Source organism: Condylostylus longicornis, unplaced genomic scaffold (genome assembly GCF_029603195.1).
Source record: "Condylostylus longicornis isolate FDR11 unplaced genomic scaffold, ASM2960319v2 ptg000043l, whole genome shotgun sequence".
NCBI classification, from domain to species: domain Eukaryota; kingdom Metazoa; phylum Arthropoda; class Insecta; order Diptera; family Dolichopodidae; genus Condylostylus; species Condylostylus longicornis.
Window position 1 is genome coordinate 1,615,879 of NW_026578012.1, and position 17,167 is coordinate 1,633,045.

The 17,167-nt window shown below is 21.0% G+C and overlaps 1 protein-coding gene across 1 annotated transcript; it reads right to left on the reverse strand.

Moving 5' to 3' along the window:
* Positions 1 to 224: 224 nt before the first annotated feature.
* On the reverse strand, positions 225 to 16,042 carry LOC129610018 (troponin C). The gene is made up of 5 exons (XM_055522323.1): positions 15,809 to 16,042; positions 14,215 to 14,541; positions 13,467 to 13,494; positions 1,123 to 1,518; positions 225 to 414 (listed from the first exon to the last, which is right to left on the reverse strand). The coding sequence occupies exons 2-5, from the start codon at positions 14,215 to 14,217 to the stop codon at positions 380 to 382; spliced, it is 462 nt and encodes a 153-aa protein (XP_055378298.1). The 5' UTR covers positions 14,218 to 14,541; positions 15,809 to 16,042; the 3' UTR covers positions 225 to 379.
* Positions 16,043 to 17,167: the final 1,125 nt, after the last annotated feature.

Consider the following 17,167-nt stretch of genomic DNA (forward strand, 5'->3'; position numbering starts at 1 on the left):
AATCTTTATTATTTTTCAATTTTTTTTTCTTTTAATTAAAAAAAAAACAAATCACACTATTCTGTGCTATATATATTTTATAATATATTGTAAAATTTAAAACAAATTTCGTGAAAAATTAAAAACAAAATACGATTTGAAAACAAAATGTAAAATATATTTAGGGAAATTTCAAAAACAAATAAAAAAAATAAGTGTTCTTCTACATAAATAAAAAAAAAATATTCGAGATTTCAGTGTGAATTAAAATTCTTTTAATTAAAAAGTATAAATAATTTATATATACAATTTAAAATATAAAAATATTGTTAAATGTATAACATAAAAATTTTTACATTTGTAAATTATATTATGTATATATATATACATATACGTTGTTTTAATCGTCACCGCCAGTCATAACTTCCATGAATTCTGCAATATTAAAAATAAAAATTAATATTTTTTTTTTAATAAAAATAATATAATTAAAAAAAAATTAATAAGTTATGAACTAAGTAGCAATGCCATAATATGAAATGAACTCATTTTTGAATTTCATGCTAAGTTCTTCCCAATTCTGACTAAATCGCCTATATTTTTCCTTTATGTAAGGATTTTTGATTTTACGAATTACAAACGTAATTTCATACAAAATTAAAAAAATTGCATAGTTGTAGTTTTTTTTACATAACTCGTATTATATTTGGCAGCAACAGCTTAACCATTTTCTGAGGTATAATTAAATTATTATTAAAGTTATACAAGCTGCAATCAACTGTAAACATTTCAAATTTTTTCGAAAATTTTTATCAAAATTTTTAAAACTTTCAAATCAAATTTAAAAATCAAAAGTTCCAAAAAAATTTTTTTAAAAACAACGACAATATTTCTGATTGCATTTGTACAATGCTTTAGTAATTTAAGCCTTGTTTAACTTGTACGGGAACAAAAAGAAAATTACACAAAGAAATTATTTTAATCCGATTTCTCTCGTTTGCATATAACCTCATTCAGAAATCTATTTTATAGTATGCCCCTAGAATACTTGTAATTTACTTGTCATATCATAATTATTTCTATGGAGATTTATGTATCATTATAATTTATAAAATATTTTCACATATTATAATATATACATACCATCGAAATCAACGGTTCCAGAACCATCAGAATCGATTTCTTCAATCATCATATCCAAATCTTCATTTGTTAATTTATCATCTAATTCACGTAAAATTTCTCTTAATACAGCTGTTGTTATATAACCGTTTCCTTCTTTATCATAAAGACGAAAAGCTTCTTTTAATTCCTGTTGCATTGCTTCAGCATCTTCTTCAACAAGGAAACGTGCTGCCAATGTTGTAAATTCTTCAAATTCAATTTGACCTGAACCATCTTCATCAACTTCAGCAATAATTTCACCTAATACTTGATCATCAAGTTGATGTCCTAACATACCTAATATTGTACCAACCATAGCAGTATCAATATATCCTTTTTTTTCTGGATCGAATGCATTAAATGCATTTCTAAGTACTACATATATTAATGAAATAAAATTAAAAAAATAAAATTAAAAATTATTAAAATTTATCGAAAAAATAAAAGTTATTTTTTTTTAATTGCATATTTTTATTAAAATTTAAGTAAATTGTAATTTATTATTCAAATTTAATACAAAATCTTTTCTACCTTATGAAATTTTTTCTTGACATCTGTAATTGTCATTCTTTTATGACAATTGTGACGGAATATAATAATTTAAACGAAAACAACTGTATTTGTATCAAATTAGTCTCGTATTTGTATCAAATTTTTGACAAAAATAATTAAAAATTTTGATATTTTTGCCAAAAAATCAAATTAGTTATCTGGAAATTAAACTCATTATCCTTTATGATACAGCAAATTTCTTCCTTAATTACTTAATACAAAAATGAACGAAATAATCAATTCAAATCATAGTGTGGTTACAAATTTATTATAAGTGGATTGTTGTCCGCAAAATCACAATAAGAACAAAAATTCAAAAACATGTCGCTAAAGTTATTTTAATAAAATCTGACAAGTTGCTCAATAAATAAATGAAAGAATACCAAAAAAGAAAAATTTTATATAAATTAAATATTATTTCTTCTATTCTCAATTTTTATATTTCAACTACTAAAGTCTTGAGTCCACTCTAACCTAAAAATAAAAAAAAAATTTCTTAACTCCTCATAGTTTTACATGAAAATAACCGTAAGTGATTGAAATTTGAGAAATTTTTAAAAATCAAGATTAATACTTTGATGTTTGAAATTATGCAAAAAAAAAAAACATAGAATAACCAAAATATACATTTTATTTATAATTATTTGAAATTTAACATGGACAAGAAAAAAAAAATTATAAAAAATATATTTTTTTAATGTCTGGTTTGCCACAAGCACAATTTCATTTTAATAATTTTTTATTTTATTTTGATTTTTTTACAATTATTTTAACCATATGTACAATAAATTTTAGAATGCACTCTAAAATTATAAACAGCATGCAGACAGGGTATAGAAAGAGTTGTTACAGATGACAGAATTATAATTAAATTGGTAACAAAATTATTAATTAAAATTACAATTTTGGAATGTCACAATATCTAAATATGGAAAGTTATGATTTGACAATAAAATCGAATGTTTTAATTTGTAATTGGAAAAATATTATTTTCTTGTATTTAATTAACAATTTCGGAATATGAATATTTTGGTAAATAAATACACGAGACTTCTGACAAGAGCACTAAGAAATATGTTTTGGGTTGCAAGAAAGCAAATAAATCGCGGAATAATTGCTGATTCCAAAATCAATTTCGAATGTATCACATTTTAAATGTATCAAAAATGTGATACCCATTTTCTATAGTATAATTGAATTTCTTTGGTTTCCTTTTTTTTAATTTTTAATTTCTGTTTTATTAACCTGAAATGAACTTAATTTCATTGTAAGTTAATTGAAAATTAAAACCACAAAACATTTAATATAATCAAACTATTTTATAATACGCTTTGTGCATACATACGAGTGTGCATACAAAATTATATTTTGTTACAGGTTTTTTTTTTTCTTTATATGTAGGAACACTCATATTTATACTCATATACGCGTTATATTATATTTTATATTTTGCATGATATTTTTCAATTTTTATAAAAATGCTGAATTAATACAAAAATACCTCTGGACTTAAGATTTCAGATATTTGCATTTAAACAAATGAAAAATGCAGAAAATTTTTTTTAGTTTTTTTTAATGATTTTTTCTCTTAATATCATAACATTAGGTTTTTAGGTTATTTTTAAAATTTACATAATATTCGCTTAAATTATAACATTTACCCATATTACTCCTAACATTTTGGTCTCAATTGAATTGAAATTAAAATTTAGTGTACATATTTGTGATCTTTTAAGAAATATGGCAATATTAAAAATACCACGAAAATTAAGTTTAAACAGAAGTTTAAATAATTATTAATTAAATTGCAGGGAATTAATTTTCAAAAGTATTTAATAGTGAAACTATTATGACAAATAATGCTTCTAAAAACTGGTTTCATTTACTGTATTTTACTATTTGTTGAATTTGATACCCCTTAAATCTCTTGCATTATAAAGATTATTGATGTTCTATGTAACATTTATTGATTGATTTTTTAATTAATTGGTATTTTAAAAAAAAAAATAACTTGATTTCGAAAATTTTTAGACTTCAATGCAAATATTACGTTGTCAACTGTCCTTATATTTAATTTTGTATTTTGTAAACAAATATATTTCGATTATCGATTAAGTTTTGTGTATCACAAGTTTTCATAGTCGCGATCAAATAGTAATCGATTCTTTTATTTACAAAAATAAATATTTAATCATAAAGTATAACTTTTTAGTCCTACTTTTTTTTAACTTTATGTTTTGTAATAGCAATTTTTCTAAAATAACCGCTATATTTTACTATCGACATATCTTGTAATTAATTTAGTTTTTACTATACAGAATAGAAAAAAAACTTTTGTTCTTTACGAAAAGCTTACAAAGAATTAGGACAGAAATTTTTATGTTAAAAACAAAAACAAAGCAAAAACCTACCATTAACCTTGATTTTAAAAAGTAATTTTATATTTTTATTAAAATATGTTCTAATTGATTATGGTTTAAAAAAATTACGTATCTATTCGGGATAAGAGGGCGCTAGTCACAAATTTTACGTTTACTTTAAAATTTTGTGTACCAAAATAAATGTCAAAAAAGTATCAAAACAAGATTTATCGTAGACACATCTCTTACTGTCATTTAAATTCTCTGATTTAACTATTATTTTTATTTAAATAATAAAATTAATATTGAAAATAATTTTTTTTATACAACAAATTACAAATTTTTATAACCAAAAATACACAAAAAATATTAAATTAAAAAATTAATCTTATTTTTTTTTTTCAATATATAAGACTGTAATTTTATTAATTTTTTTACAAATCAGATAAATATTTTAAATGACAATTACATGTTATATTTTCAATGATTAATCAAAAACAAAACAAAAGATTATGCCAAACTTATATTTTAATCTAAAAATCATTTGTTCTAAATTAAATATATAGAATGCATTTTTGAAACTATATAACACTAGTTAGTTATACAGTTAACCATTTTAAATAGCATAACCTATATTTTATGAATTTACAAAAATCTAATCGCCTACACAATATTATGCTTTACATACTATTATTGTTATCAAAATGATATCTTAGATCAAGCATTAAGCTCTACTGTCATACAAAATAGGTATGTACTTAAGTAGAAATAAGTACATACCTATACAATAAATGCATTACGAAAATATTTTTTTGATAAAGTCAACTATTCAACTTATTACTACAAAAAAAAAATTAAGTAGATACACAATTGGTAAAATTCTAAAGATTTTTAATGCTGCAATACAAAAAAAAAGAAATAAGACAAATATTTATTTCTAATTCAAATTAAGTTATAATATTAACAATTCACTTTATAAATTTTTTTTTATTATGGTATAACAATTTGAAATAAAAAAATATTTTATTTGATTGTAATCAAAGATCATGGACTAAAGAATTTTTCATATCAGAAAAATAAGAAAAATCGTGATTAAATCATTTTATTTTCTGTTTTTGTTTTTTGTGACTTTAAAATTATATTTAGAATGCCGTGTTATATGTAAATTTTAATATTAGAATTTAAAAAAAAGAGGTACAAAAAAACAATAATTTCCTTCCGCCTATATAAAAAAAAAACGCTTGTCACTTAATTCAATTACGCTATACGGCGACGGTAATAACAAAATAATAGAGTAAGAAAAATCAATCTCTCTTAAAATATTACCAACTACTTTATAATGTCAGGTGTGAATTATGTAGTTTAAAATCAAGCTTAAATATAGTATATAACAATATAGTAATAATTTAAAAATTAAAAATAATTTAAATGTCAAATTTTTTGACATAAAACTAAGAATCAGAAATGATTTTCAATTTAAAATGACAACTTAGCATTTTTCTTTATTTTTTTTTATTACCTAAAATTTTTATTATTGAAATTTAATGTTTAACCTTTTTAAATAATCAAAAAAAAAGAAAATTTAACATTGACTTCAACAATTGCAGTTAATAAATTCATGAATTTAATTTTATTTTTAAAAAAATTGGGAAAAAGACATTTTTGTTTTTTGAGATTTGTCATTTGAATGAGATCACATAAAAATGCACATATGTACATATATAAAAGTTTTGGAATATAATAGAATGTTACTGTAATAAAAAGAATATAATTATAATAAATTAGACTTAAAGAATAAGAATAATTCTGTCATTTTTGAAATACATATAATGTCATTAAATGGAAAGTGACATTAGAGATCTAGCTTATTTGAACTTCATGCTTTAAAGCAATTTTTTTTTTTTATTAATCAACAATTTGAAAACTATAATTATTTGTACGAAAATGGTACTTTATGATTATGGTCCTTTCATGATAATACGTGATTTAATGCAATTTGATTGATTTTAATGCAAAAAAAAAAACATGTCATCGTGTACAGCGAATAAAGAAAATAAAACTCTTTTATGAATGAGAAATTGTGAAAGGTTCAAAAAATTTCATGCTCATTCTGTGCTCAAAAATATTTTATAAATGAACATCACATTTCAAACGTAAATGAAATTGTTAAATTTCAATAGATATGAACAAAATCTGTTAAATTATTTAAACTGATTAATGAATTTAAGTTCCCCGTTAATGAAAAATGTCATTTTTAACAGCAAATTTAACTTCCCAATACAAAATGTCATTAATATTATATGTACATATTCTCGCTACTGTCATAATTAAATATTCTCGTCACTCTCTTTATATTGTAAAATGAGGAACACTAATATTTTATTAAAATAATTCTATAGTACAGTTAAAACTAAAATTATATAACATTTATCTGGCATTTTACTTTTATTTGTAGCATTTATTTCAATCAAAAGAACTGCCTTTCTTTTTCCATTCACTATTTTCTTATTATATAAAACAAACTAAATTAAAAAGAAACCTTTATTTAAATTATTTTTATAAATACCAATTGAAATCGTTACAAAAGTGTCAAATAATAATAAAATTTTTTGTTTCTTTCTAGATCTTATTCGAGTCTCATAAATTTAGGAAAATTAAATGAATTAGATAATCTTGCTGATTAAGTTGTTAATAAATTGTATTTTATGTGAAAACTATTTACAACTTTTATATTTATCACAAAAAAAGAACAAAAAAGGAATAAAAATTAAATCGAATAACAAAGATATTTAATAGTGAAAATAAAAAGCATTCATATAAATTTGAATATCTGCAAAGTATTTGACTGTTGGAATTGGAATAAGTGCAAACAGTATAAACGAAATACTACTATAATTTCTAAAAATTAAATATTGTCATGGAATCTCACCTCCATTAAAATTTTTAAATGTTTTCCTAGCAATTTTTTAACTGGATATTGAAAAATTAATTAATTGTTTATAATATTATATATGATTAAATCGAATCAACATAAAAAAATGGAATACTAAAGAAAAGTTTTTCAGCAGTTTTACAGAGTTAATTTGCTGCATAATTGATCTTAATAATGCAAATGTAAATGTGGTTGATCTTGATAATGTAATTTATGTTAACAATTTTTAATGAAACTATTTTTTAGATTAAAACAAAATTGTCGCATCAAAGCTGCAACTGATGTCGAATGGACGATATATATAAAGGTTATACAACGGATTCTACAGAAATTCAAGAAACTCATCCAGATAAATGTACATAATCGTAGCGTCAAACTTATAAATTCATGAAATCAATTGCACATCAAAGGTGTTCTTGATTTAAAATCATAATATTACCATTAAAAATCATTGGGCCAGTTGAGCGAAAAAGTTACGTACAGTTATATTGATAGATGATTTCACATTTTCATATAAAAAAAAACGTTTTCAAAAGTTAATATCAAATTTTTAGTTTTAAACTTATAAGTTAATTTTTAACAGCATTAATTCAATTCGCATGTTCCAAACTACTTCAGAAAAATTTGGGTTTTAGTTGTAAGTGTGTCATTTTATTCGAATAACCAATTAAATATTGATAATTTGGAATTTTTCTTTTGGCTTTTCGGATTGATATAGACAACTGTAACGAATCATACGTGAAGTGTCAAAAATAACAGTTAATGTTATATAATAACAAGTTTTTTGAAAATAATTAATTTAAATTAAAAATCCTATAGTTTAGAAGATAAATCTGATTTAAAAATTGTTCAATTTTCGAAATCTATTATAATTTTTATTAAAATTTTCCAATAACTTCAATATATACATGCATAATTTTCTTTTCTTTTCTCGTGTGGTTTTCTTCTTTTGTTTTATTTACTTAACATATTTAACATATGATTTAGGATTTAAATACTACTAAACTTTATTTTAATGTGGGTATATTTAAATCAATTTAGATTTTATATATTATGTGATTTTAAGATTTTATTCAACATTAGTATTAGAAGTAAAAGGTTTCAAATAACGTGTCATTTCCTTTGAGTTTAATACAATATTTTCAATATTTTTCTTAACTATACGATCGCCTACACTAAAATTTTGTTTTAATAAAAAAAAAATAGTCATACAGTCTTAAAGAAATAGACTAAATGGTTTTTCTTCAACTCTTTTTCAAAATCATGCTCTATGTTATATGTATATAATATTACGTACATAACAGTGTATTAAAATAAAGTTAAGATAATAATTTTAATACTGTTTTTACTACGAGTATCAGAGAGAGTCATACAAGAATATATACATATGAATTATTAAGTACATGAAAGGTTGTTTTATATTTTAATATGAAAAATTCAACCATATATGAAATTAGAAAATATCGTTAATCAGATCGTAAATATACCGTAAACAAAATTAACTATGATTTTTAACTTATATATTATATTCTACATTGTTTCTGTTTTTATGTCTATATTTTAAAAACACTTATAATGGAGTGATTAAAAAAGTGAAGGTGGTTACAGTTCAATAATAATTTTAACAATATTTTTCACTTCTACAGTTTATAATATTATATAATATTTATGTTAAGTAAAATACACAAACAATAATAATATATTATATTGTTATAAAATTTAACATTAAATTGTTAATAAAAATTATTATAGTGAAATTCAAAACTTTTATAATACTTTCAACAAAATTGAATAATACAAAATGAAAAATGTTTTTAAAACTTAAAGGTGCATAAAATATAGTACTCGTAATTGATGTTTGATTCACTTCATACATATATAGTGTCACAGTAAATTTGCCGATTACAACTATTTTGTTATTACATAATACAATTTATTGTTATAATTATAAAAGATTTATTTTTTGAATTTAATTTCAACAATAATTTCTTAAAACACACGATTTCTTAAAAAATTATGGTATAATCGTAAAATTATAAGCAAATTAGAAGGCAATAAGCGATTTACATTCTGTAAATTTCGTTTAATCCATGTCGGTTAATAAACCCATGTTTGTTTCATTGCAAATCTTTATGGGAAACATTGCATACCGTGAACAATTTGCTAAAGATAAGAACTAAACGATATATGATTACCATTACTTATTTTTTAAAAAATATGCAATATATTTTCTATAAAGTTCTAGAACAATTTTCTTCTCAAATACAATTGTTTTTGTTTTAAGAACACGGTTTTTCAATTAAACAGTTTTCAAATAAAAATGAAAATAATGAACATGAATTTTTCTGAATAAGACATACGAGTACATATAACGCTGGCAGAACATGTATTTTTTGAAGGAACAATAATGAACAAGAAAAATAAAGTTTATTTACAAGTGCTTCCGATATAGTGGAGCTTATTTATAAAGTTTACTTCTTTGCGATTCCTGCATTATAGGTAAAACAATTAAATAATGGGTGATTTTTTAATGTTGTATTTTTATTTTTTACATATCATAGATTATTCTTCAGTGGTGGGTGTCAAATAAATTTAAGTTGTGATTTGAATAACTTTATTAATAATCTAAATTATTTTTTTTATAGATTTGGCATGTTTAACAAAGAATTAATTTATTAAGAATGTGTTTGGTAAGCAATTGGTTTCACTTTTTGAATCTAATGATTGACTGTTAAGATCATGCTATTTAACAATTCCACATTATTTTCTAGATATTAGGGATATTGTTGAGATCAGCAATTGCAAATTTGGAAAACTTCAAAAGTGTATTATACTTGATTAGAGCGTACATGTTAGAGCTGATTTCTCGCACATTTTCAGTTAAATTAAAAAACAAAAAGTTTAATAAGTTGTCTCCCATTATAAATATTCATTAAAAATCTTAAAACTATTTAAACTTGGGTTTGATATCTTTCTTTAAGTGTTCACTAAATAAACTAGCTTTTACTTTGCATGTTTTTACAATTTTATGTTTCGAAATTCCTGTATATATATATTTTGGTAATAAAGGAATTCAAAGTACATACATACTTTTTATTCAACATTAAAAACAACTTCAAAAAACTTCAATGGTATTATAATATACAAGAAAGACTCTAATTGAATAAAATAAATTTTCAAAACTAACCAAATAAGACATGATACATCAGCAGAAAATAAAGCTATTCTTGTTATTTGTCCGATGGTGTCTAAAAAATCTATATTACAATCAATAAATTTTATTTTATTTTATTAAGATTATCTAGTTTTTTACAGAATAATTTAATTTATACTATTGAATTTTTTTGGTATACAAAAATATTACATTTTATGCCTACCTTATATAGATAAAAGAAAATGCAAAAATTTTCATACAACATAAATTAAATGTTAAAAAATGGTTAAATTTTTATATTTTTTGATTTTTTCATTACAAGTATACTTAGAGAAAAAATAAATTGGAATTAAGTAAATTGCTAGTTAAAAAAAAATAAAATTCATACTAAATTTTCTTTTCTTACTACAATTTATTGTTGTGGCAGTAAATTTCCTCAACACACTTAATTACTTTGACAATCAAAATTGTTTTTCTTTTCAAAAGTAGTGAAGAGAATTTGTACACTTCTATTTTGTGTTCATATAGAATATGAAAATTCTTAATATTTCCAGTGATTTTAAGTATTTCCTAATTTACAAACTGGTAAAACATAATTATAAAACAACCAGAAGTAGTGAAAATCAATTAGAATCAAGGAGTAACAAATTTTTTTCAATAATAAAAATATAAAATTATAACATGTAGTTGAGCTTCTGAATTCCTTCTGCCAAAATAACTCAAAAGTTACTGTCAAAATTTAAGTTGTTAATAAAAAATTTTGTGTAATTCATTCAAAAAATTCGTTTAACAACCATTACCCTAATCTTAATCTAAATTTAACTAGCAAAAAAAAAATAACAAAAAAATATTAAAAAGAAGTTGCAACTTTATAATTTATATTTGCGTGTCAAACAAAAATATACAAGATTAAATTTTTCAAATTGAAAAAAAAAAAATCTTTACAGTAATACAATACCCATTCATGTCTTATTCTACAAACTAATGTACATTTATCTGACATGATGCAGAGACATATCTGGTACAACGATATTTTGCAATCGTAAAGAAACTACAAAGAAGATGAAATTCTTTGTATAACCTTTGTTTTATAAAATTTTATCCAAATATACTAGAAAATATAACAAAATAAATTTTTTTTTATCGTTTTAGTAACACTTTCAACATCACAAAGAATTACAATAGAACACAGTGGAAATTTGAAAAGAGTTACTTGGATATGAAGAAAATCTTTATTGTACTCAAGTTAACAACTCAATGTGAACTCTATGGGAATTTAAAATTGGATTAGCTAGTGGAATTTACTTTGAAAGCCCCTAAAATCCTCTTGGATTAATTTTATCCAAGTCCAATCCCATTTGTAACTACAAATATAACGGAAATTTTTATTTTAAGCTGAAATTCTTAATTTCTTTTTTAATATTCATAACTTTTTTTTATATATGTTTTAAATTACAATTCTGAAGCTGCTTAATTTATTGAAATTTTGCGTGTTGTTTTTTGTTACAATCACGCATATTATTTATTTGCTTTTATATTAATTTATTTAAAAAAATATATATGTAAAAATGTTAAGAAACAAACAATGTCTATATTAATTATGAATATGAATTGTATAATTGCTATTATATTTTAATGTCCAACTGTGAAATTAGGTATTCTTTCATATAACAAATTTGTAACAACGGCATGTCATACAAATTAATGTGAGAACTAATAGCGAAAACTATAAAAATTAAAATTTATAATTAGATAAAATCTAAAATAATACAAATTTACAAATTAATAGAATGTTTTGTAAAATTAATAATAACTTTAATTAATTAATCTTATATGTGAGCTATACGTAATCTTATATATGAGCTATTGAATATTAAATCATTTTAAATTAGTTCTCAAAATAAATAGAATAAATAGAATATAAGAGTTTTTCTTAAAAAAAATTATTTATTACGACTTAATACTATCAAAATTACGAAATAGTTCATTTAAAACAACTCCCTATCATAAATGCGACCAAATATATTGACTTTGTTAACAAATTGTCTCTACAAATTACTCTGATTTTTGTTTATTTATTACCTCATAATTATTAATTATTTTACTCAATAGATACTTCAAATTACTATTCCCGGTAGACAATAGGATAACAATTTTAGCATTTAAATATTTTATTATCTCGATTCAATACTTATTGTTAACTTCCAAAGTCAATCATGGCACTTACATTTAAAAAAGTAGCATTTTTACAATGTATTAAAATCGTCTTAAATTAAATTTTATTTATAAATAAGTGCTAAAAAGAAAATTTTCCAAAATGCTAATTGTAAAATAAAATTCATAATTAATATTCTGCTCATACAAAAATTAATTTAAGAAAATCTAATTCACAAGAATCAAAAGTGTTTATTATTCATATAAATTTTTTCTTTTGTTCGAACCAATCTGAGATGAGAATAATTCTGTTTCGTTTGAAATGTCAATCTAAAATAGCTTTTGAAATACGAGCATAATTTTATTTTTTAGTTAATTAGAGTTTTAATGCTTTTTAAATAATTTTAAAAATTAGTGATTCTGAGATAGAAAACAGATGACAAAACATATGCGATGATATAGAAATATTCATAAACGTATTATTTTCCCTCAAACTATAAATAATTCATGATTTTCGCGTTTTATAATTAAAAATATTATCATTGTATAAAATGAATTATTCTTTTTTTTTTTTTTGTATTTCCTAACAAATTTTATTCTTAATTATTTGTAAATTAATTCAATATATGTTGAACTAGTTCATGATTTCCTAGTAATCAAAATATATGAATATCAAATAAGCAAGTGAATCGTATTACAAAAAATAAGATGAAAAAAAATATTAGTCATTGTAGTACTTTAAAATAGAGTATAGTGATGTAGTTATAATTTGAATTGATATAAAAAATTCAGATATGAAATACGAATGAATTGATTATAAATTTTTAGTAGAGATTTGCGCAAGAGTTTATTTTTAAATGTTATTTTATTTATTGAAATAGTAATTTGTTTTAAAATACTCAAAGATCGGAAATATAATATCCTATATAGACTCACAATATTCGATTTAAGTAAAATATTTGCAACCCTTCTAAAAAAAATTCTAATAAGAGCTACTTTATTTAATAAAAAATTAAATTTTACTGCATTTTTACATATATACTGATTTTTAACGAAAATTGAGCCCTCACTAGTTAACTGCTTAATTACACTTAATTAGAACATTGTTAGGTATACAAAAAAAAATTAAGTGTTTCACTATTAAAATTTAAATTTAATTTAACAAACTTACATTCGATGGTTTCTTTTGGTAGTTCCTCCTGTAATTAGATTATTTATAATAATTTTAATAAAAGTTCTTTAATATATAACAAATTTATTTAATTTAAAAATAATTTTAATTTTATAATAATATGTACTTCAATTCAAATGAATTATTATCTGTTTCTTTTGTTAAAGAAGAATATTGAGCTTGTATAAACATTTTATATTTTTACATGTATAATTTCATTGAAAAAAAAATCAATAAAATGGCAAAATAATTCAAAAAAGACCTCACATTCCGCTTAGCTAAAAATCACCAAATTCAGTTTAACATAATTTTCTACATTTGAATTAAGAACTTAAAAAACTAATTATGAAATTACAAAATTTTAATTAGTTAATTTTAAGTAATTACTGGATTTTAATCACATAATATTACATATTTTCCATTACAAATCAAATAAATATTAATTTTAGTTAGTTTTATTCAAATTTAGAAAAAAATGTATTAATTTCTAATAGTAAACATAATACAATTTATTCTCATAATTCTCATAATCACATTATTAAATTTTATATATAATTCACTTGAATTGTAAAATAAATAACAAAAAGAAAGCAAAACACAATATATTATCCTATTGTAGCTATATGCACATGTACATATATAAATATTTATTCAATATAGTAATATATTAAACAAATAATTCATATTTTTCAAATATTATATAATTTAAAAAAAAAATCAATAAATTATTATAAAATTTTTTAATTACCATTTTTAGTTTTTAACGTATAAAGACGATGGAATCAATTAATCAAATGTGTGTGTTGTTCGAAAAGATCGAAGAAAAGACGGCAACAACACAACAACAAAGACGACTACGACTACGGCGACGACGACCACGACAACGATCGACGACGGATCAACAAAACCAAATGAATATTATTTTTTTTTTTTCAAAATTTATTTGTGATGTTAAAATTTTCTTTTTTTTTTTTTTTTCAAAATTTATTTGTCAGGACGAAGATGACAAATAATATTATTTGAAACACCAAACAAATAATAATTTTAATTTAGAAATTTTATTTATTTTTCTCCACTTTTATTGTTTTTTCGTTGTTTGACGACGTTTCGATATTTTTAACAAAACATTAAAAAAACACAATTAAATAAAAATTATTATTGTATGTATGTATGTATAAATATAAAATATTTAATGAAGACGAATACTTATTTCTAACTAATAAAATATATAAAAAAAATTATTTATCGTATTCAGAGTTAAAACATCCGGAGGAAAAAATATTTATAATATTTATACATAAGTATATGCATACATTTATGCTTTTAATTATTTATTTAAATAATTATATACATAGATATTTATAATGTTTAAAATTAAATTTTAAATATTATGTATACTTAGAAAATAATAATAATAATAAATTTAATATGTAAGTAGGTTTATATTTAAATCGAAACCAACTACAAACATGATCACTCTTTCAAAAATACAAAAGAGGGTGGTTTCAATTTTTTTTTTAAATTCATACATGTAAAAACATATTTCATGAGCTTTATTTTAATGAATTAAATTTAAAATAAAATATATTGAGGTACTTATGTGTTCATACATATGTATGTACTAATATATGTAATATATTATAATGAGATGCACATATGCATATTTAAGAAAATAAATTATTAAAATTAAACTTTTAAATTTTTAATGTATATAAAATGTCCTTTGAAAAAAAATATTCTAATTTTCTTTTGAATTAAAAATAAATTCTAAATATAATTATTGTAAATATTAATTTTTATATATATTTTATATAATTGTGTATAATATATATAAATATGTACATACTCTTTAAAAATTTTGAAAATTAAATTTTGTAATATTATTACGAATATTTTTTTACAATAAAAACTTTTAAGAATTTCTTAACAAAATATTATAAATATAGGAAAAAAATAAAAAAAAATTAAGAATTTAGCCCCGGCGCCTTCACGGTCAACATTTTATACATACATATATTTACGATATAACATTAATTTTGCTCTTTTCTCATTTCTTTTCTTATTATCGTAAAATTTAAAATTTTTTAATCAAAAAACCGACAACATATACCTATAACAAAAAAAAAAAAAATAAAACAAGAAGCTAATCTAATGAAAAATTATTGCATTTTTAAATAATTTTTAAATTTACATGCATACATACAAATATATATATACAATAAAATTTAACCATGAAAATATAATATTATTAAAATACTATAATTATTTTATTTTATATGATTGTCGTCATACTAAATATAAAAATTGTAATTTTGACATTGATGCCATATACTTAGATATACCATCATTTCAGATCGTATAACATTATAATGATATTATGATGTTGATTGGTGTTGCCAAGCCATCGTTGCCGTCATTGGCCGGCATCGATGTGGCCTTTATATGGTTATTTTTATTTTTAAATAACGGTATACATATTAATATTTTAAATATATAAATTAAAAATTTTTAAAAATTAAATATTTTTTTTTATATTTAAACCCTAAACACCGAATATATTATAGTCGTTTCTTCAGAAAAATTCAACCGTATACTGAAATTAGAAAAATTTTCAATAAAATCTCATTAATTTATACATACATGCAAACATAAATTTATAAAATATAAATATTTTGTTATTTATGTATATGTGTGTATATGTTTATTTATTATACCAGAAAAAAATAATTACTTTATACAAATTCCCATTTTTTTCCTATTTAACAAAAAAAAAAAACAAAAAAATCTATGTATATATAAAAAATGATGTATTTTTTTAATTAAAATTGGAAAAACAAATAATTAATAAAATATATTATATAAATCTATAAATAAAGAATATATATATGTATTTATATAAGGAAATTTTATTACCTTTATATTCAATGTATATACACACTAATATAAAATCATAAAATTGTAACTTAAAATATTCATTAGTATTTATGATAGCGTAACATATAGTGGACATTACATTGGAACATATAACGAACGTTTTATGCACATCAGAGATGCAAAGGATGTTAAAAATGTATAAGGTTTACCTTTTTATTAACAGCAACAGTGATTTCAGTAACGTAATTTTATGAAACATATGATTAAATTGTATATATATAAAAATTTGTCAAAGCTGGAAATGCAAGGGATCAAAATTCTTTTCCACCTCAGTCAGTTTTCCAGGATGTACAAGTTGAATAATTGCAAATAATTTCATGCATGCAAAATGATAAATTGAATTTACCAAAAGACTAAATACTTCAATTCATATAAATAAAGTCATATTAAGTATATTTTGAAAAATATAAATTATATTTATCATTATAATTGTCTACCCAAAATTTGACAATCTAACGCTATACCTCAAACTTTGTAAGCTTTCATAACTTTAAATAACTTTTGATGTCTCATGTTTTGGAAAAATTACCTAAATTTCAAAAAACCTTACATTTCAACGATTATCAAAACTGCACTAACATAACAGAATCTCTGTAGCATCCCTGATACATGCAAAGTGAATGTAATATTACAATATTAGAAATTCAATAATCAAAATCAGCATTCCGTCTATGAAATTGCTTCTTACATTTTACATCTTCAATTTATTTCTTTAAGTATACAAAAACTTAAATTATAAGAAAAACAATATAAAAGTACATAATTTC